This window comes from Mastomys coucha, unplaced genomic scaffold, assembly GCF_008632895.1.
Source record: "Mastomys coucha isolate ucsf_1 unplaced genomic scaffold, UCSF_Mcou_1 pScaffold22, whole genome shotgun sequence".
In the NCBI taxonomy this organism is placed as follows: domain Eukaryota; kingdom Metazoa; phylum Chordata; class Mammalia; order Rodentia; family Muridae; genus Mastomys; species Mastomys coucha.
Genome location: NW_022196905.1, coordinates 9,552,323 through 9,574,393, shown reverse-complemented (window position 1 = coordinate 9,574,393; position 22,071 = coordinate 9,552,323). Strand labels below are relative to the sequence as shown.

The 22,071-nt window shown below is 39.8% G+C and overlaps 1 protein-coding gene across 8 annotated transcripts in view; it reads left to right on the top strand.

Moving 5' to 3' along the window:
- The window catches only part of Wdpcp (WD repeat containing planar cell polarity effector), a 314,567-nt gene that overhangs the window by 102,811 nt on the left and 189,685 nt on the right, over positions 1-22,071 (top strand). For 7 of the 8 annotated variants that reach the window (XM_031342541.1, XM_031342542.1, XM_031342540.1 and 4 more), the window contains 2 exons: positions 18,634-18,748; positions 20,835-20,968. In XM_031342541.1, the coding sequence (XP_031198401.1) occupies positions 18,634-18,748; positions 20,835-20,968 (249 nt within the window). Of the gene's footprint in view, positions 1-17,835; positions 18,090-18,633; positions 18,749-20,834; positions 20,969-22,071 lie in introns of those variants that run through there. The other variant, XM_031342544.1, reaches the window with a different exon arrangement.

Here is a 22,071-nt window from a genome sequence, read left to right as displayed (position 1 = left end):
AGGAAGCAAACTGAGAATGGTGATTGCATTTGAAACCTCAAAGCCCATCCCCAGTGACCACAACCTCCTCCAACAAGGTCATACTTCCTCCAACAAGGCCACACCTTCTTCTCCTCCTTCTTCCCAAACAGTTCTACAACCTGTAGACAAAGCACTCAGATATGTCAGCCTCAGGGCAACAGTTTCCTTTAAGCCACCACAGAGGGTTTGACTTAAAAGAAGAGAACTGAGATAGGATCCGGAGTGGTGAGACTTGCCTTACGTGTGTGTGTGTGTGTGTGTGTGTGTGTGTGTGTGTGTGTGTGTGTGTGTGTGTGTAATGGATTGCATTTCCCAAAGCCCCAAGTGTCAGTACTGATATCTGGTAGTTTTCTCTGAAAAGGAGATATATTAACTAATATTTTTACAGTAAAGCTTAATTGAGTAAGGAGCCATCACTTATAATGTAACTAGAGAGATCACCATACAACTAACAAGTACCCACCTATAAATATAAGGACTGTCAGTCTGACACTAAAACTTAGTAGCAGAAGGAATTAGAGGCATGCAATTAATAGAACTAAATTTACAAAATTAAAATTAATAGCTACAGAAATAAAAGAAGGGATTCCATTCTTGAAATAATAATACAATTCTGCTTTAAAAACTAAAACAAAAATAACAAAGAATAATTAGGGGCTAGGGAGATTGCTCAGTGTTTAAGAACACTTGCTGCTCTTCCAGAGGACCTGAGTTTAGTTCCTAGAATCCAAGTCAGGTGGCTCACAATTACCTGCATTTCCAGCTCCAGATGATCCAATGCCATCTTCTGGCCTCCATGGGTGCTTGCACACGTTTGAAAGATACTCACATAGACTACACACAATTACACATTAATAAAAGTAAAAGTAAATCTAAAAAAACAATCAGGAGAAAAAGCATTTCATTATAAATGATGAATATGAAAGCACAGGGCTGGGAGCATAGTCTGGTGGGATCACTTGCCTAGCACTTAAAAGACCTTAGGTTTAATCTCCAACAAAATACACAGTATCATGCACTTTAAAAAGAGCATGATAACATAAGTAGGTAATTTAATAGATATATCAGAAGGTAAAGTTAAAATATCATTATGCTGTAGGACAGAGGAAAGAAGAAGGTTTTAATTATGAACTACAGCTGACAGAAGGAATAAAACTTAACCAAAAAGGTCTTGTACTGGCTGGTTTTGTGTATCAACTTGACACAGGCTGGAGTTATCACAGAGAAGGGAGTTTCAGTTGGGGAAGTGCCTCCATGAGATCCAGCTGTAAGGCATTTTCTCAATTGCCCTTTGTGGGTGGTGCCATCCCTGGGCTGGAGGTCTTGGGTTCTATAAGAGAGCAGGCTGAGCAAGCCAGGAGAAGCAAGCCAGTAAGGAACGTCCCTCCATGGCCTCTGCATCAGCTCCTGCTTCCTGACCTGCTTGAGTTCCAGTCCTGACTTACTTTGTGATAACAGCCATGTGGAATTAAGCCAAATAAACCCTTTTCTCCCCAACTTGCTTCTTGGTCATGATGTTTGTGCAGGAATAGAAACCCTGACTAAGACAGGTCTGCTACCTAACATATTCAAAACTGGGTAAAAAAGAAAATCTCCAAGAACTGGAAGGTGCACATTCTAACCTTTTAGTGGAAATTTACATGTTTATGCACTAAGAGGAAGCTATGGGGACTGAAACAGAATCACCCCACTGTACCCTATACTACTCAACACACATGTGATGGTTAAGGTGTCATCAGCCACAAGACAAGGTCTTTGGTCCTGTGTGAGCCTGTTCTTTATAACTTTAGTTTTAAAATAATGTACAAGAAAACAAGTTTCCCCATGGTGTTGTCATGCATACTCTTAGTTGCCCACCTTCCCCACAACTGCTCCATCACTGGGCTCATGAGCTGGGTTATCCCTTTCCACTTGACACCACACGGGCTCCATTACCTTCTGTACCTGCTTCCTTAGGGCCTCTTTTTAAAAAACAAAAATCCATCTCATGGACTGCTTTTTGGTTTTCTGTCTTCTGCCCACACTTGCTTTAACATGAGCAGTTCTGTGTGTCAGGATAATGGATTGAATTCCATCACATGATCCTGTGATCCACATAGGTCCTGCTGCCAGCCATGGCCCATGTGATGTTGAGATTCTCTCAGCACACTATGTTTTCTCCAGGAGTTTTGATGGCCATAGCAGGAGTAGGGATTTGATGCTTTCAGATCTGATCCTTCATCTTACCCCTCCTCTGTAGCTGTGCCTGTGAGGTGCTTTTCTCTGTTCAGCTCTCCTTGTTTTTTTTTTTTTTTTTTTTTTTTTTTTTTTTTTTTTTTTTTTTTTTTTTTTTTGTTTTGTTTTGTTTTGTTTTGTTTTGTTTTGTGGTCTGTGGGGTATTGATGGGTTGTGTGGGTTGTGAATCTTGGGAATCTTTCAGTTCAGACTTCCCACCCTTTTCCAGCATGTGTCTGTCTGTTGTGGCTGTTGAGTTCAGTGCTGATTTAGGCTCCCAGTACTATTGTGAATTCTCTCCTAGGTTCTCTTGAATGTGCTTGGTGCGTAGAGCAAGTCAGAGCTCTCCCCTGGTAGCTGATCTGTGTGCTCACCCCTCCTATCTTTGTACAAACTTGGCTTCTTTATGGGAAAAAGTCTTATTGAGACTCATTTCTCCTCTCGGTAGTTCTTTGCCTTATTTTTCTTTCTCTGCTGGTCATTTTTCTCCTCAATTCCTTTTACCCAAAATCTTGGTTTTACAAATGCTGTTTCTGATCTGCCATCTTCTCAGAATTTCTAGCTTGAAAGTACCCAATGCTTAAATAACTAGAATTTCATTTTTCAAGTAGGTACCTAATTCCAACTCTTTATTGTGATCAGTTTCCTTGAAGTCTTAAAAATCCTCTTTTATTCCATAAATAGAATTGTAAATTGTCACTTAAACAACACTTTCAGACTTATTCCCCCTCACAGTGATTTACCAGCCATGCAGTTTACAAAGGAAGGAACCAGAAGACAAGGCGCCCTGTGTGAGTGACATAACTAAGATTCATGAGATCTGAGAAATAGGGGCCTCATATAGATGACAGGAGTGAAGCAGGGCCTGTGGAGATGGTACAGTTGGTGAGTGCTTTTGCAGTTCAAGCCTGAGCACCTGAGCTCGAGGCCCCAGTGTCTGTGTGGAAAGCCAAGTGTGGTTGTGTGTTCTTGTAACTCCAACATTGGGGGACAGCCAGGGAGGGCAGTGTAATTCCATGGAGCTCTTAACCAGTCAGGTTAGTTGAAATTCAAGTTTCTAGTTCAGTAAGAGACCCTCTCTCAAAACAATCTGGTGGAGAGAGATAAAGGAATGGAACCAGTGTCTTCCTGTAGTCTTATACAAGGGAATTAATAATTATACCTTACAGGTGTAAAGGAACTAGGTTCTGTTCATAGTAACAGAGCCAACTAAAGATACAGGACAATTAAAGACATTGTGAGTTGGCTCCTCTAGTAGTATTTCTATTTCTCTTTGTTAACAGATCCTGATTTTAGTGTAGCCAGAGAACCTATGAAAAACCCTCTGCTTTTCTGTTCCTACAGTTAGAGTTGGATATATGAGACACTTCTGGTTTGGTAAGCTGAAACTACTGCTGTGTTTTCCAAGAAAATGTATTAAAGGGACAGATACGATTGGGACATAACATTTCACCTTCTGCTCGTTGCCTCTTCTAGACTGGATCTGAATAGGAGGCCAGACTAAGCAGCAGCTACTCTTTGAGCTGCTGAGGACAGCAGTGAGCAACATGGACAAAGATGGACAATATGTCTGGTTCTTGGTAACTCATATAAGACAGGGCAGGCATTTGAGAAAAAAAAAATATATTTATGTCAGAAGATAAAACTGTTGGGGAAAAATGAAGCAATAAACAAGGTGTGACTGGTAGAGGCACAATGTCCTGATAGTTGATGGCCAGGAAAAGGCTCTTGGGATTTCCAAGAGTGTGCTGTAAACAGAGAGGGGGAGCAAGCTATAGAAAAGCAAGATGGTTCGAAGCACAAACCTTGAGGTGGGATTATGCTTGGCATGTTCAGAAAGTGCCAAAGGAATGGGTGTGGTGGTACACACCTTTAATTCCAACACTCAGGGGATAGACGTAGGGTATCTATGGGTTCTTGGCCAGCCTGATCTACGTAGTGAGTTCCAGGACATCCAGGGCATGCCACTGTGCTAGAGAGTGGTAACATGTTTAAGAGTAACCAAAAGATGACATAATTTCTGTGATACACTTACAAAAATTTATATTAAAATAAAAATATGTGGTGGCTAAGGAAATGTTTTATTCAGTGAGTGCTTGTTATATAAACATGAAACCAGAGTTTCATCACCAACAGTTGTGAAAAAACTGGGTGCTGCCGTACTTGCCTGTAATCCCAGCACCAGGGAGGCAGAGACAGGAAGATCCCTAGAGCTTGCTGACCAGCCAATCTCGTCAAATTGGTGAGCTCCAGGTTTGGTGAGACCATCTAAAAAAATAAGGTGGGGGACCCATGTGATAGCTCAGGGAATAAGGGGGCTTGCTGCCAAACCTAATGACTTCAGTTCAATTCCTGAGTCGCACCTAATAGAAGAAATGAATCCCACAAGTTGTTTTCTGACCTAATTTACACATGTGCACCAATGACACAAATATGTTCATATTTCCTCCCCTTTCTCTATAAATAAATAAATATTTAAAAATTTAAAAATAAGGTGGAACATAATTGAGGAGGACACTATCATTAGCTTCTGGTCTCTATGTACACATGCACATACAGGTGCACACACACACACATGCACACATACGCACACACATGCACACACATACAAATACACACATACAAATATGTACACACATATACAAAACAAAAGAATTGATGTGTGTATTTTTTTCTGACATACTGCATTTTGCCTGAGTATTTATTTAGCTAGGCTGATTTTTATGTAGTTAACTAGTATTCCTGGAGGGAATTTGACATTCTTTCTCACAGAAAAATAGAAAAAATTTGTATTATAATTGACAATTTCAGTTCAAAGTTTGATGAACTGTGATAATCAATGGATACATTTATTATTACTTAAACTTATGAATATAGTAAAATATGAGTCTATATTTTTGGAATGTGATAATGATACAAAATTTTTGTTTTTTATAATAATGGATCTTTATGCTATCAAGTGACATTTCCTTCTTTCCCTCTTCATAACAGTTCTCTCTTTTCTTTTACTAATTTTTCCTCAGTTTAAAATTTTTCCAAAGAACCTTATAATTTCTGGCTCCTCCTTGCCATTAATATTTGACAATAGTTCAGAAGCATTGGGAATTCCTATACAATAAACTGGCTCAGGACTATGATTGTCTCATAAATTGCTACTGTTGGTAGCAAGTATGTATGAGGCTAGGTTCAAAAATCTGAATAATTCATGTGCTATTGGTTAACACGTTTTGAAAAGTAAAAAACAAATTTCTCCTTTTTCGGGAGGTAGATTAAAGTTGTACTTCTGTGATGACATCATCAGAAGACTTCAAACCCATTATATTTGGATGTTTGCACTGGTTTGTTGTTGTCATTTTGGCTTGACTTTTTATTTTTATTTTTTGTGTTTTTTGTTTTGTTTTGTTTTTTCAAGTCAGGGTTTCTCTGTATAGCCCTGACTGTCCTGGAACTCACTCTGTAGACCAGGCTGGGCTCAAACTCAGAAATCCGCCTGCCTCTGCCTCCTAAGTGTTGGGATTAAAGGTGTGTGCCACTGCTGCCTGGCTATTTTTTTTTTTTTTAAGATAGAAAAATGTATACTACTTTTTTTAAACGTAGAAATTTGTACTAAAACCCAGATTGAATTGTACTATCCAGAAATATATGTGTGAACCATTTAAGGTTGAGTATAGAAACTCAGTAATATAATCTTTAAAATTATTTTTTATGTGTATGTGTGTTCTTTTGTGAGATTTTGTCTATGAAGTGCATACAAGAGCCTGAAGAGGCCAAAAGAACACAGCAAATCCCCCGGAACTGGGGGCAGATGGCTGTGAGCCACTTGTAGATGCTGGGAACCTAATTCACATCCTCTGCGAACGAAGTCAATGTTCTTAGCCATGGGGCCATCACTCTAGTCCTCAGCATTAAAAAAAGGATTCATGTTTATTTTATGTGTATGTTTTCCTACATGTATGTTTGTGCACCACATGTTTACCTGGTGCCCTTAGAGACCAGAAGAGGGCATTGGAACCCCTGGAACTGGAATTTCAGACCATTGTAAACTACCATGTAGGTGCTAGGAATTGAACCCAGGTTCTCTGTAAGAGCCTCAAGTATTCTTAAGTGCTTAGCTGTCACTCCAGCCCTAGAACTCAGCAATTTTATGACAATATATCTCATAAAGAAAACATACAAAGAAACTTTTCTAAATTCTGATTTATGCTTCTAAGTTTTATAGTTTTAAAAATAAAGACAACCATTAAGCTAGTAGATTACCTGCTTAATGAATGGCTGTGGAATGAGAAGCTGTTGTACTTCTTTAATAGACTTGCATGTATGTATACACATGCAAGTACATGTGTGGGTATATGTGTATTCTCATGTATATGTGCATATAGAGGCCAGAGGTTGATGTCCATGTCTTCCTTGAACACTCTTTATTCACAGAGGCAGGGTCTCTTCTTGAACTTGCAGGTTTTGCTAGATTACCAACCATCTTGCCCTGGGGAGCCCTTTACTCTCTCTCTTAAGAACTACGATTATAGATGGGCTCTTAAGCATGCCTAACTCTTATGAGGGCACTAGAGGGCTGAACATTGGTCCTCATGCTTGCTTCTCAAGCACTTCAGCACTGAGTCACCTCTCCAAGCGTCTATAATTTCGCATTCAATATTCTTGTATGTAAGGTATTCACAGTGACCCTACACAGTCAAGAAGGAGATGACACCTCGCAGTCTCTTACTCTCAGGAGAACCCTAGGTTGAATAGTAAAACTACTGTTTACAATGTGTGTCAACTATCTCCTTTATTTTTTTAATAGGTGCTTAGTAATCCATTGTTTGGTCATACTTTTGTTAGTAGGGGTCTGTTTAGTAAATAAGGCTATTAGGCATAGATGAATAATCGAGATACTCACATGGGAAATAGATTGTGTTAAGAGCTATTAAAATAGATAGAAGAAAGCAACTCATTCTGTGTTCTATTTGATCCTTTTAGTGAAGAATGGATCTGTGGATTTTCAGTATTTTGATTCTTCAGAACATATTCCTGCTGATTCTTTACAACCACACAGCATAGGAAACATATTTGTGAGGATATATTTTAGGAGCTCTTGTTTACTTTAGGAAATTTTTATAGAAAAGTAACACTCCAAAGTATTTTAAAAATCATTTTAAATATATCATATTTGGTTTTATATGGAGGTCCTTGATCCACTTGGAGTTGAGCTTTGTATAAGGAGATAACAATGGATCGATTTGCGTTCTTCTACATGCTGACCTCCAGTTGAGCCAGCACCATCTGTTGAAAATGCTATCTTCTTTCGACTGTATGGTTTTAGCTCCTTTGTCAAAGATCAAGTGACCATAGGTGTTTAGGTTCATTTCTGGGTCTTCAATTCTGTTCCATTGATCTTCCTGCCTGTCTCTGTACCAAAACCATGTAGGGTTTTTTTTTTTTTGTTTTTTGTTTTTTTGTTTTTTTTTTATCACTATTACTCTGTAATACAGTTTGAGGTCAGGGATGGTAATTTCCCCAGAAGTTCTTTTATTGTTGAGAATAGTTTTTGCTATCTTGGGTTTTTTGTTATTCCAAGTGAATTTAAGAATTTCTCTTTCTAAATTGAATATACAGGCACAGGTGAAGATGTTTTGAACAGAACACCAGTGGCTTATGTTCTAAGACCAACAATCAATAAATGGGACCTCATAAAATTGAAAAGCTTCTGTAAGGCAAACAACACTGTCAGTAGGACAAAATGGCAACCCACAAATTGGTGAATGATCTTTACCAATCCTACATCTGGTAGAGGGCTAATATCCAAAATATACAAAGAGCTCAGAAATTTAGACTCCTGAGAACCAAGTACCCTATTAAAAAAATAAAAGGAGTACAAAGATAGAGAATTCTCAACTGAGGAAACATGAATGGCTGAGAAGCACTTACAGAAATGTTCAACATCGTTAGTCATCAGGGAAATGGAAATCAAAATGACACTGAGATTCCACCTTACACCAATCAGAATGGCTAAGATCAAAAACTCATGCAATAGCACATGTTGGCGAGGATGTGGAGAAAGAGGAACACTCCTCAGTTGCTGGTGGGACTGCCAGCTGGTGAAACCACTTTGGAAATCAATATGGCAGTTCCTGATAAAATTGGAAATAATTCTACCTGAAGACCCAGCTATACCACTCCTGGTCACATTCCCAAAAGTTGCAGCAACATATAACAAGGACACATGTTCCACTATGTTCATAGCAGCCTTATTTATAATAGCCAGAATCTGGAAATAACCCAGATGTCCCTCAACAGAGGGATACAGAAAATGTGATACATTTATACAATGGAGTACTGCTCAGCTATTAAAAACAATGACTTCTTGAAATTTGCAGGCAAATTGATGGAACTAGAAAATATCATCCTGAGTGAGGTAACCCAGATACAAAACCACACACATGGTATGTACTCACTGATAAGTGGATATTAGCCCAAAAGCTCACAATGCCCAAGACACAACCCACAGACCAGATAGAACTTAAGAGGAAAGAAGACCAGGGTGTGGATGCATCAGTCCTGCATTGAGGAGTGAACAGGATGATCGTGGGAGGTAGAGGGAGGGGAGACATGGAGGGAGAGAGGAGGGGGAAGAAACGAGAGGGAGGGCAGTATCAGGTAACTGGGGTGGTCCGGAGAGAGGTACAGAGGGTCAGGAAATCGAATAAAAATATGTAGCAGTAGGGGATGAGGAACTGTGATAGCCACTGGAGGGTACCAGACCCCAGGAAACAGAGAGGCTCCCAGCACCTAACAGGAATGACTTTAGCCTAAATGTGCAGAGAAGGGGAGATAAATCCTGTAGAGACCACCTCCAGTAGATAGGCAAGGCCCCTGGTTGAGGAATGGGGCCACCCACCCATCTCAAAGTTTTTAACCCAGAAATGTTCCTGTCCAAAGGAAGAACAGGGACATAAAATGGAACAGAGACTGAAGGAAGGGCCCTCTGAGGACCATCCCACTTGGGGATCCATCCTGTCTGCAGACACCAAACCCCAACATTGTTCCTGTTGCCAAGAGGCACTTGCTGACAGGAACCTGTTGTGGTTGTTCCTTGGGAGGCTCTGCCAATGCAGATGTGGATGTTTGGAGCCAATCATCAGACTGAGCTCAGGGACTTGGGTTGGGGAGCTGGCAGAAGGACTGGAGGAGCAGAGGGGATTGCAAACCCATAGGAAGAACAACATCAGCTGGCCGGTCCACTCAGTGCTCCCAGGGACTAGACGACCAACCAAAGAGTGTACAGGAAGGGACCCATGGCTCCAGATACATATGTAGCAGAGGATGGCCTTGTCTGACATCAATGGGATGGGAAGCCCTTGTCCTGTGGAGGTTTGATGCCCCAGTGCAGGAGAGGTGGGGGAGTACCCTCATAGAGGAGGCAAAGGAGAGGGAGGAGAGGGCAGATGTGGGACAGGGGGGTTGTGGAGGGGTACCCTCTAAGTAGGATATCATGTGAGATGTAAATGAATGGAATGGTTAATTAGAAGGAAAGAGAGAAAGAAAGGAAGGAAGGAAGGAAGGAAGGAAGGAAGAAAAAGATCATTTTAAAAATCCCTAAAGCAAGAGTTAAATTTATTTCCTTCCATCCAGAACCCCAGTTTCATGTCTCACATCTCCTACCAGCAGTTTTGGGTCTTCTTTCTGACATGCTCTCATGATTGTCCTACTTGGGTGTGCTACATGTATATATATATATCCCACTTGTTTTTCTTCATATTAAAGTGGAATGGTGCTTCTTATATAGATCTATAACTTTAGGAATTTTATCCCCACTTCTACAGTGTATCCTGGACGTGGGCAGAAAATTTCTGATTAATTAAACTTATCTATCTCTTATGTTATCTCTATTTATTTTCTTGTACTAACAACATTCACAATAGCCAAGCTCAGAAGCAAGTGATTTATTATTAATTTGCAATGGCAGTTTATCAGTTTACAGCCAGAGAAGTCTCTGGCATTGTAGACATTGCTTAGTTGCTTGAGGCATTCCCACCTGATGAATTACTCAACAGGTTAAATTATAGATAAGAAGGCTGATTATTGTGCAAAGAGTTAGAGTGCAGCAAAGAGGTGTCCTGACAGGATATTTCCATCCCATGCTACAGTAACTCTATGATTTGCCCTGGGGCTCTTTCTGTCTTAAGAGCAGGCATTAGTCATAGCCCTGAGCCTGGTGAGGGACACATGAAGCAGGCTTCCTTCAGGCTCTAGGTCGGCACTGCTCACTGCCCACAACTCCACTGGACACATCTGGTCAGGTCCTACCTAGTTCATGACAGAGGGTAGCTTGTCATCTTGATGTGAGAAAAATGTTGATTAGTAGTTAAAGAGCTGCCAAATCTGCTTGATGGTGACACAGAAAAACCTTGGATCCTACAGCACCTCATCTTACAGGTACTCTGCAGGTAAGGCTTTGTGACTAGTATATAGAGAGGTAAGATACTGACTGTTTTTATGTCAACTTGACACAAGCTAGTCATCAGAGAGGAGGGAGCCTTATTGAGTAAATGCCTATATAGGATCAGACTGTAGACAAGCCTGTAGGACTTTTTTTTTTTTTAACTTACTGATTGATGGCAGAGGGCCCAGCACATTGTGGGTGGTACCATCCCTGAGCTGGAGGCCCTGGGTTCTACAAGAAATCAGACTGAGCAAGCCATGAGGAGCAAGTCAGTAAGCACCACTCTTGCATGACCTCTGCATCAGCATGTGTCTCCAGGCCCCTTCCCTACTTGAGTTCCTGTCCTGACGTCCTTTGATGATGGACCATGATTTGAAACCATAAGCTGAATAAACCCTTTCCTTCCCAAGTTTTTTTTTTTGGTTGTGATGTTTTATCACATAAATAGTAACTCTAAGTAAGACAGGTGATCGCCACCGTGTCACCAGGCATTGCTGGCTCATGGCCCAAATCACCCCTACTTGAAAACCATTGGTATAGAGTGAAGAAAACCAGACCACATGAGGTACAGCATAGAGATTAACCAGATTGTAGTTTTCTTAAGTTGCATGCTTGTTCTGAGCAGGAGATACACTAGCATTTATCAGTCTTCATAATGTGTGCAAAGGTTTCTATAAATGATAAAATACTATGCCAAAGTGTTGTGTCAACTGTTTGTCTTACTACTCCTTTTCAATCACGGATTTCTATCCCTTTAGATTTTAAAACAACCAGCAATATAAAAACTACCTTATTTTATTCTTTGTGTAAACTCAACCAGGTGAGATGGCTCGGCGGGTAAGAGTACTGACTGCTCTTTCAAAGGTCTTGAGTTCAAATCCCAGCAACCACATGGTGGCTCACAATCACCTGTAATGAGATCAGACACTGGTGCATCTGAAGACAGCTACAGTGTACTTATTTATAATAATAAATAAATCTTTGGGCCTGAATGAATAGGGCCGACTAGAGCAGAGGTCCTAAATTCAATTCCCAACAACCACATGAAGGCTCACAACCATCTACAGCTACAGTGTACTCATATATACATAAATAAATCTTAAAAAGAAAGAAATATACCATAGGAATGATCCGTTTTCTTTCTTGTAAATACTCTTTAACATGGGGTTAAAGCATAGTATTTTTTGTTTATAGTAAGAATAGCTAAAAGGAGATTTCTTAAAATTAAGTAGATAAAATAAAAAGATACATCTATAGAAGAAGTAATTCTGTATGACTCAACCCTTCTGTTACCTTAGCCAAGGAGTTCTCAACCTTTGGGGGTCAAATATCAGATATCCTGCTTATTTGATATTTTCATTACAATTCCTGACAGTAACAAAATTATGGTTATGAAGCAGCAATGAAATAATTTTATGGTTGGGGTCACCACAGCATGACATAAAGGCTGCAGTGGGAGGCTTGAGAACCACTGTCGTAGCCAGTTGTTGTCTTTGTACTGTAGTGGGTTAGTGAGACATGGTTTCTCTCTGTTTAATGTTTGCTGAATGAAGGAATGGATTACAGAAAACACTTTCTACAGGGTATCTGATAAATGATCAGTGACCCTAGTCTTCATTTAGATTTTTCTTGATGTAAAACTTGTCGTTCTCTGAGTGGGCTTCGTTAGGCACCACCATGATGATCTTTCCCTTAGAGTTTTGCCCCATGGGTTGTAGTGGTTAGCACAGTTGTCTCTGTAGGGCTCTTATGCTCATGGGATCTGTTTTCGACTGACTATCATGGAAGAGCCTTCAATTATTGTTGATTTTTCATATTGATCCTGCCCACCATCTCTTTTCATATTTACTCAGATGTGATAGATATCACATGGATTTAAGGAAGTGTCCTTACCCAGTGAGAATACTTTATTCAGTGGAACAGTTTGGGGTTGTTAGTAAAAAGTAGCCCATGTACAGTTACTTGAACCCTTTACTTAATACTTGATTCTAGGTGCTTTGACATGCCTGATTTCCATGTGGTTGCTGGGAATCTGAACTCAGACCCTCATGCTCAAATAATGAGAACATTTGCCACCTCAGCCATCTCTCCAGCCATGCATTTGTCTGTTTACGGGTTGTAATCCGCCTCTTTTACTCAGTTACCTATCCTAACTAAAGCCTCCATTTTCCTCTACAATAAGACATATATCCTATCCATATCTAATCAATTTATGTTACCTTCGTCTACCATCCTGTCTTCATCTGTATATCTCTGTATATATCTGTATCTCTACATCTGTATACAAGAGGCACTCATGGGTTTTGACCTGTTGAAGAAATTAAACTCAGTGTTTTGTTATTTATATTTTTCTTTGATTAATGCTACCATCAGATATAATATTTCCTCCTTAAGTGCTATTTTACTTTCAGTTAAATATTCAGTCTAGATGCCAAGGTTAATGAAGAGCCACCTGAACAACTTTAGAATCATTTTTGAGTTTCTTAAAGAAAAGCCTTGAGCTTATTGAAGACAACAAGAGAAATGGTAAAGGCAGCAGAGATTGTAGCAGAGCAAGTTGAGAAGATGTGTCCTGTCTGAGGAGGAAAGAAGCATTTCCTGCTGGGAAGGGACATTCAGATCAGGCCAGAGCTGGAGGCCAGTCTCCCTCTAGCTGCTGAGAGGGGACATTCAGATCAGGCCAGAGCTGGAGGCCAGTCTCCCTCTAGCTGCTGAGAAGCCTCTTTTGCTTGGGACTGCTGTTTCTCATTCTTTTGAGCTTCCAGAATACTCCCACCCCTCGCCACTGGACAGAACCTTAGAATGCTTTTTCCTTTTTGTCCTACCAATAATACGAAGGCCTTTCCCATTTTGGAGGACGTAAATACAGCCATTTTGGTCAAATAGGCAGAATTGAGGCACTTTCATTTGGGCTACGATATTCTTTGCCTTAGTTTCAGACTATATTTTACTTAACTCTAGCTATCTCCTCTATCACATCTAAGGTTTTATTTGGCACTAGTACTTGTAAAGTATGCCTCCCAACAAGCTCTTATAAAATATACTAGCTAGCTTATTCATTATTGTGTATCTACATATTCCAAAAGCTGATGTCATGCGGACACTTAAGAGATCAAAAATGATGGTTACACCTTGATTCTAACAGGTACCCACACTTCTTTTCACTAAGAAGTTTAGCTCAATCTTTAAGAAAAAAAAATTGTTTAATTCTTCTCCTATGGAATATACCATATTGTTTCTTTTTCCAGTTGAGGCTGTGAAACAGCAGCAAAGCTACTCCTTTGGTGCCACACATCTCACCCACTGAACACTGGGAATCCTGAGTTCAGACTTTGAACCTCTCCCTCTTTCCATTATATTTTAAGGAGTGTTTATCTGTTTCTGTGTTTAAATGTGATGGTGATATTGTTGATGGCCCCATCTCTACTTTTTGCAAGGTTATCTTCACTTGTAATTCCATAGGTGACTCAACTTGTCTAAAACCAGGCTCTTGTCTATACTTTATAGACATTATTTAGTCTAGATTTTGCCTCTGGTGTTCCTTACCTTAGTAAATAAACCGTGGTGCTTAGGTCCGGTGGATACTCATACAGGCATATCCAATCTTTGACATTGAGACACTATGTTGTTGTCTACAAAGTCATGTTCAAGTACCATACAGTTGAGTTTACAAAAATAATGAAGAAGTCCCATAATGTTTAAGTAAGTTTACCACAGGGGGTTGGGCCATATTCTTAGCTGTCCTTGGCTACATTGTCCACAGGCTTTCATTGAACTTGGACAATGGGCTATCTTAAGCCTACCCCCATCATTTTCTCCAGCATGGTTGTTCTGGATCAAGTCCTTATCTTCTCTTGGGGTGGGTAGAAGGATTTCCCAGTGGATTACATGCTTTTGCACCTCCTCTCACTTACTGTAGATTCTTGCTAAAATGCAGTCTTCTCACTAGCACATTGCAGTGTAAGCTGGCTCTTGAGCCCATCGTGCCCCTGTTGTGTGTGAGGACCCCGTTTCTTGTTCTCCTCCCACTTTCCTCAGTCATCCAAGGTATAGTCTGCCTCAGAGTTTTTGTCCTGATGCTCCTCTGCCTTAAATTCCATGTCTCCAGGTACATATGTGGGTTCTCCCTTCACTTTCTCTGGATCTGGTTCACATGGCATTTCTTCTTGAAGGCTTTTTCATTTATTAGTCACCATGTGCTTACAGTAGCATCCTAGAATCCCCATCTTGCTGTGCATTTTCTCTCATAGATCTGATCACTAACTGCTATTAGAGCTATTTGTTCTTATCTATATCCACATTCAAATGCAAGCCCCACGAGGGTATGGTGAACCAAGGCATTGCCTGTTTTGTACACTGATGTAGTTTCAGTACTCAGAACAGTGCCTAGCTCACTTAATATACTGAACATATATGTGTGGGGAGAGTGACTGTATGAATAAGGGTGTCAGGGCCTAATGGAAGACTCAAGTGGATAAATCACTGCTCTTGTCCCCAAGCACAGATCACATGATACATGAACACTTCTGCTCTGTGACATTCTGGCTTTTGAATCTTTTCCAATATCTACTGCTTCTTGCATTTCTCTGGGTTTTATGTTTCTTCTCCACCGCCACAAAAATGGGCATTTGGAATGAATTTTATAGCACAGCACAGGTTCATATACTGTAGCGCAGCTTCTCTGGGGGAGGGGGAGGGTTGTTCCTTTCATGATAATGATGGTGATGACAGAAAATACAGAGAAAGAAATGAGAAAGCTGGGCAAATTTAATTCCAGTTCTGAAGGAACCTGTAGTTAGCTTGAAGGTAAATACCCTCTTGAAATCATTGGAAATTGGAAGAATAACAAAAGCTGGTCCCCTTTCCAGCGAGAGAGCACATCTGGGTGCTGATGAGCTGCCTGAGCGGATCAAAACACTTGCCACAAAACTTGTTGGCGTCTGTTTAATTCTTGGAACCCAGGGAAGAATACAAGGAATACCTCCCAAGAGTTATCCTTTTGTGTCCATGTCTGTGCTATGGGATGTGAACCGTGGGACATGAACACACACATTGTATACACACAACATTAGTAAATTACAGTTACAGCCAAATCACCCAGAGTCCAATGTTTCATATCCAATTTTGAGGCTGGATTTTTATTTCAGAGAAAAAATGACTTTAGAGATGGCAAGCACTACAATGAGAACTCATCATGGGAATGACAGAATAGCAGTGATCATTGTAAACCCTGTCCCAGTCATTATCACAAATTCTGTTGGTAGAGTTACTTAACTCTCACCCTGTGAAGAAGATGTATCATGTCTTCTTCCAGATGAGGAGATGAATGAAGGTGCAGAGAGGTTAAGTGATTCAGTGTCACACACACAGCCACCTCTGATTTCAAAGCACGTACCCTTAACCACTGTGCATTATCTTTGGATATGTGCAGAGAGGCAACTGAAGAAAAGCTGAGGCTGAAGCAGCTTTAGTTTTAATCAAGTTCTAGATTCACCCCTTAACCATTTGCCCATGTATATTCAGACAGGATAATGGATTTGCTAACACTATGTTATTACACTTACTCATGTCTCTTCTCTCTATTAGCCTATATAACGACCTTTAAGGATTATATTTGATTCATTTTTTGAGCTATTAATTTATTTGCATGTATGCCATATAACCAACATTCAGCTTTTTTTAAATAAAAGAATGCCCTTCCCATGTTTTTTTAATGAGTTGGAGCTGTCCCAGTTAAGGTAGCTGTCAAGTGTAGTGAGCCTCTGGTCACTGGTGGTGTTCAGCAATATGGTTTATGTATTTTGTTTCATTCTTGTTTTTTTAGAGATGTGGTCAGGTAGCAGGTCGTCCAAGCTGGCCTTCAACCAGCTGCATAACCAAGGATGTCCTTGAACTTCTGATTCTCTTGTTTCTACCTCCCACATGCTTCAACTGCAAGCATGCACCATTATACCCAGGTTTATTCAGTGTTGGATATAGTACTCAGAACTTGGGGCTGGTGAGATGGCTTAGCTAGTGAAGTGTCTCCTAAAACCTGCAACCTGGCTTTGGTCTCTGTGACATACATGGTGAGGGAGCACAGAACTCAGTCCTACAAGTTACTCCCTGCTCTCCACATGCGTGCTGTGCCACATGCATACAACTAATTGAATGTGATACACATATGCATACCAAAACTAATTAATTAAAAAGAACTTGAAGTACGTAGATGTTCCTGCATGCTAGGCAAGTACACTACCAACTGAGCTCCCTCCCCAGCCAAAGCTCATGAGTGACAGGTTGCTGCAAAGGGACATTCAGATCATGTGGAAATGGAAGCTTAGGTTAAGTTTCCCTCTAACTATGATTATCTAATATGATACTGAGTTAGTTATAATTCTTTCTCCACAAATTTCCAGTGTCTCCTATGTGTCTAGCACTGAGAGTGCAAAGGTAAATGTGGTCAAGCCAATATCATAAGAAACCAGATATCACTGACAAAGGCATACTTAAGAAAATAGGATTCATTTTTGTTAAGAAAAATAAGTAGAAAAGGACAGGTTTTAGTGGTGTGTTAAGCAAACTTGAAAGAACCAGATAGGAAGGTTGAACTTAATGTCTTTCTGACTGTCTGAGAAGGGAGAATTTGGGGGCCTGAAGTCCACGTGTTATGAAAGTCCCATAAGAATAGTGAGCCATTTGCTATCAAGATATGTAGTAAGGCTAAATTAATTCAACAGAGAGTAATTATTTTCTGAAGTATTTTGCAACTCTTGGAACAACTGTGCCTTCTTCTATTTGCAAAAACTCGTAAAGGTGGCTAGCTTTCCCCTCCCCCACTGCGCCTCTGCAGAGTTGAGGGCATGAGCTAGAGCAGTCTGTAAGTAGGGTCCAAGTGAGCCTCCTGTTGCCTGGACAGTGGTTCTACCAGCAGGGCAACTGTGGCTTTCTTCCCCTCCGTGCCTCATGCTGCTCATCTCTCACACATGTCCCAATTCGTCTCAACAGAGAGTCATAGTTACTAGCTGGGACATGATGTCTAGGTGGGCGGGGGATTCCCCATGGTGTTTAAGTCATAGTTGTCTCTGAGTTTGGCTGGCATGTTCCTGATTAGTTTACTAACAATTGGTTTTTTTTTCTTCTTATGCCATATGCTATTCCATGATTCATCAGCTTTGAGTCTGTTGCCTTGAAGGTGAAACAATTTCTTCCAATGTTGATATTTCAAAATCTCATAGATAACAAGCACACACATATGCAGAGTCCTTTCAGAAGTTTTAAACATTTGGAGATGAATGAATTAAGCTGCTACAAATGGAAAGGAGTGTTGTAAAATTATAACGGTTCTATCCAGCCATCTTTTGTGAACAGCTGCTGGACAATGAAAGGCCACTATTTTTTTCTATTTTTGTTTTCCTTCGTGAAATTATCAATGGTATGCATTACATATGATTTAAAAAAATTTAACATTTTACCTAAGTGACTTGCTTTATATTATTTTAATGTTTTGGATAATAAAGTTTTTACCTGGTTAAGTAACGTTTGATGTTCAGATTAGCTGTTTGTATTATAATCATGGCTTCTTTATATATTCAGTGAGCAGCAGTGACTATCCAAACTTCAAGAAGTAGCCTGTAAGTTCCTGATATAAACAAAACTCTCTTCAGTGTTTTAATACAAAACGAAGCAGTTCTTTCTGCATGGGTACTTTTTAAGCATTTAGAAGATTCGGCACCTGATTGGTGCAGACAACATTAACTTTCTGTGGACAATTTTCATCAGGGCTCTGAGTGCGTTGAAATGTTTTAGCTGCCCATCTCATACTCAGAATGCTGGTGACTTTTATAGGGAAGAAAACTTGTAACTTCATGGTCTGAATGCATGTGAAAAGATCCATGTGAGTTGTATGTTTGGAAAGAAATTTTTAAATGATCCTGATTTTCAGCATGTCTTTTTATCTCCCTCTTACCTGGTTTTAGCTCCTCTTTGGTTCAGGTGTGTTGGTGTCCCTAAGCCTTTCTGGGCCTCAGCTGGAGAAAGTGGTGATTGACAGAAGCCTGGTGGGGAAGCTCATCTCAGACACCATCAGTGATGGTAATTATACCCGTGTGCAAATCAATTGCCCACATTAACAGTGGGGCAGGAGAAATACTTTGTCAACAGGTAGACTAATTATTACCACTGGGGACTTGCAAACACAACAAGTAATTGCTTGTAATAGCAGACTTACAACCCCTGGGACTGATACAGGTTCAACTAATATTTAATGTCTGTGCACTTTACTTCTCATTAAGTGTTAGGCTCAGAATCTAAGCACTTTCCGATCTTTCCTTTACAGTTTAGAATGTAATTTTAAAATAAACTTTTTTCATCCATTAAAAAATGATTTTCCTGTTATTGACACTTAAAATTTTTCTAAATGAATTATATTTAAGGAGTACAAATATCCTGAGACAGGCAGCAATGGAATACCCTGAGAAGTCAGTGCCAGACACACTAGGGAAGTCCAGATCTATTAAATGCCAACAACATGCATGGTTGGTATAAAGCACATTAAAAAGATTTTTAAGCCATTTATTGAGTAGGAAGTTTAATGATATTTTTTGAGCCATAAAGGTTCCATGCTGGGTGCCATTTTATTTAATTCAAGAAAGGGACTATATAAGATATGATCATTTTTATTCTAGTAGGTAAAGAAAGTGAAACAACCACTCGGGATAATGGTCAGGCTTATGTAGTTAGTAAGTGACTGAGCCAAGATCTGAACAAGTTCTGACCTATTTCTTTGCTGATATACTATGATGACTATAGATTTTAATATTCTGGTATTTTTTGTCTCTGGTAAAAGCACTCTCAAAACAGGCTATATTATCATGAAAGATTAAAACAGTATCTTAGTTTGAATAAGAAAGGAAGATGTGGTGTTACAGAAAGAACAGGTGAGAATGGAAACCTCTTTCCACTGTCTGCACCACCCTTCTGAGTACAGTCAGCTATCACACAGCTTTAAGAAGGAATTCTGCAGGACAGCTATCATTAGCAACAGTGCTGATAGTAACAGGTGGGGGAAGACTGTGGGCGTGTTATTTCCTCCACCATGTAGGAGTGTGATGCCAAGGGAACGCAGTGAGAGAGTTCTGGTTTCCTAGCTCATCACGGAACCCTTCATTGACTTTGCACATAGCAGTGGCTATGATGGGTTCTCCTATTTATACTGTTCTGTTAGATTGAACAGGGAATGTTCCACACCCTTCTGTCTGAGTTGTCTTTCTTCATGTGCTTCTTTTATATGTCCCCAAACAATGCACTCTCACGGAACATCGGAGTGATGCAGTTCTTGGCAGCTCTCCAGCTCCTCCACTGTTGGGCACTGTGTGTGCATCCAGAGGTGGAGTGAAAAAAGTATATAAGATGTTAAGTAATTTCTTTTTCCTTTTTCCTTTATTCTCCTAGGAACAATTCACATAAAAATGGCTCTTATATAACCCAGGATATCTACCTACTTAAATTCTTTAGTAATCAAACTGCAGATGTATTTTTGTTGATATTCATTATTAAATATTAATTTATATAATATACACATTTGGGTATACCATATTTTATTTCATCCAGTTTATAAGTCTTCAAAAGAGGGATTACAGATGAAAAATTTTAAGTAAAAAAATTAATTTGGTAGAAAACACTGATTAGTATCAATCCAGTTTATTCTCAAATGACTTCTATGAATGTAGAAACAGTACATAAACACAAAAGTTTCCTTCTATCTTTTTAATGCTTTTTTTAAAGTTGAGACAGACTCATATTATGTATCCATAGCTAGTTTCAAACTTTGCCTGCCTCTGCCTTCCACCTGGTGGGATTAAATATGTGCCACAATGCCCAGCCTCTGTTATGTGTTTTGAGCTCTGGTTCCCAAATATTTCCTTTGGTGGTGTCCTCAAGCGTTAGTTTCTATGGAAACAGTCGCTGAAAAAGAGGAGAAATACCAAATCTTCATTGTCATGTTGATGGTTATTGTTTATTTCTAATATCTTTACTATCATTCAAATATACTTGGGAGATGTCAGTAACGTCTATTAATATTTATTTTCTGACAGTATGTTTTAATAATAATTCAGTGGAAATGTATTAACTTGTTACAACTTTGTTCTAACTGGGAATCATTAAATCTTTGTTTTAGCTCTCCTTACTGACAGTTTCATCATCTTATCATTTCTGGCACAAAACAAGCTATGTTTTATTCAGTTTACAAAGAAGATGGATTCTCTTGATGGAAACAAGAAGCTGGAAAAACTCTCAGCCTTGGACTATAAGGTAGAAATTTCAGTGTATATAGTCATATTGCTCCTCACTAAAGTACTCTAGAAGACTGTCCCTGTTTTTATTCTTGAGCATTTGTGGGTTTCGGGAAGCTGGAGTGGGCCTTTTTGTACCTCGCCTGTGGTAAAGGCCTAACGGCATATTTAAGCTCTTGGACGTTAAAGTTGGCTGTTTGCTAATGTTCCTATATACTGCACTTCTCATTCTGCTAAGTATCTATATAGCTGCTCTAGATTTCATGATGAGAAAGGAAAGGAGGTTCTTTCAAAGACTAATAGAAAATATGATAAGTAATGGTAAGACCCTTGCTTCCCACCCCCAACTATGAGTGGAGGAAATGCAAAAAGAAATTTCTGTGAGGTGTGTCAGTCTTTCTCCTCTGCTAACTCCAGGTAATTTGTTCCCTGTATCACGGACTTCACATCTGCTAAGGCAGGATTTTTATTTTAAGTGATGTGCTTAAATTTTCCACGTAGCATTTTGACTGCGGTAAGGCACCCTCTCTGCAAGGGTGAGCATCTAATGCATTTTCCAGGCTGTTGCAGGCCAAGGCGTCTTTTCAGCTTTGACCTGTGTTTGCAAGATTGATCCAGCCTCTGGGACGTGGATTTGAGACAGTTCACTGTTCAGTGGGGACAGAGCTGATATACAGCTTTCTTAAAAGCCATGCACATGGGCGCCATCCTCAGGTGTCCACAGCAGAGGCAAAGCGAGCCCTGTGCCTTGCAATTGGTCTGTGTGCTTGGATGCTGATTTTTGTACCTAACTTTCTGTACATTGTAATTGGGCTGATAGTGGCATAGGAAAGATTTAATTTGTTTAATAAAAATATATATTCTTATAAGGAAGGGTTTTAATATGGAAAAAGTTACCTGAAATAAAATTTTCACTGTGGCAATAAAGTACAATCTAGCTTATATGCCAGATTTGTGGAGCTTCTATAAAATTTGCATGATAATAATTTTCTCTAAGCCGGGCAGTGGTGGCGCACGCCTCTGATCCTAGCACTTGGGAGGCAGAGGCAGGCAGATTTCTGAGTTCGAAGCCAGTCCAGTCTACAGAGTGAGTTCCAGGACAGCTAGGGCTATACAGAGAAA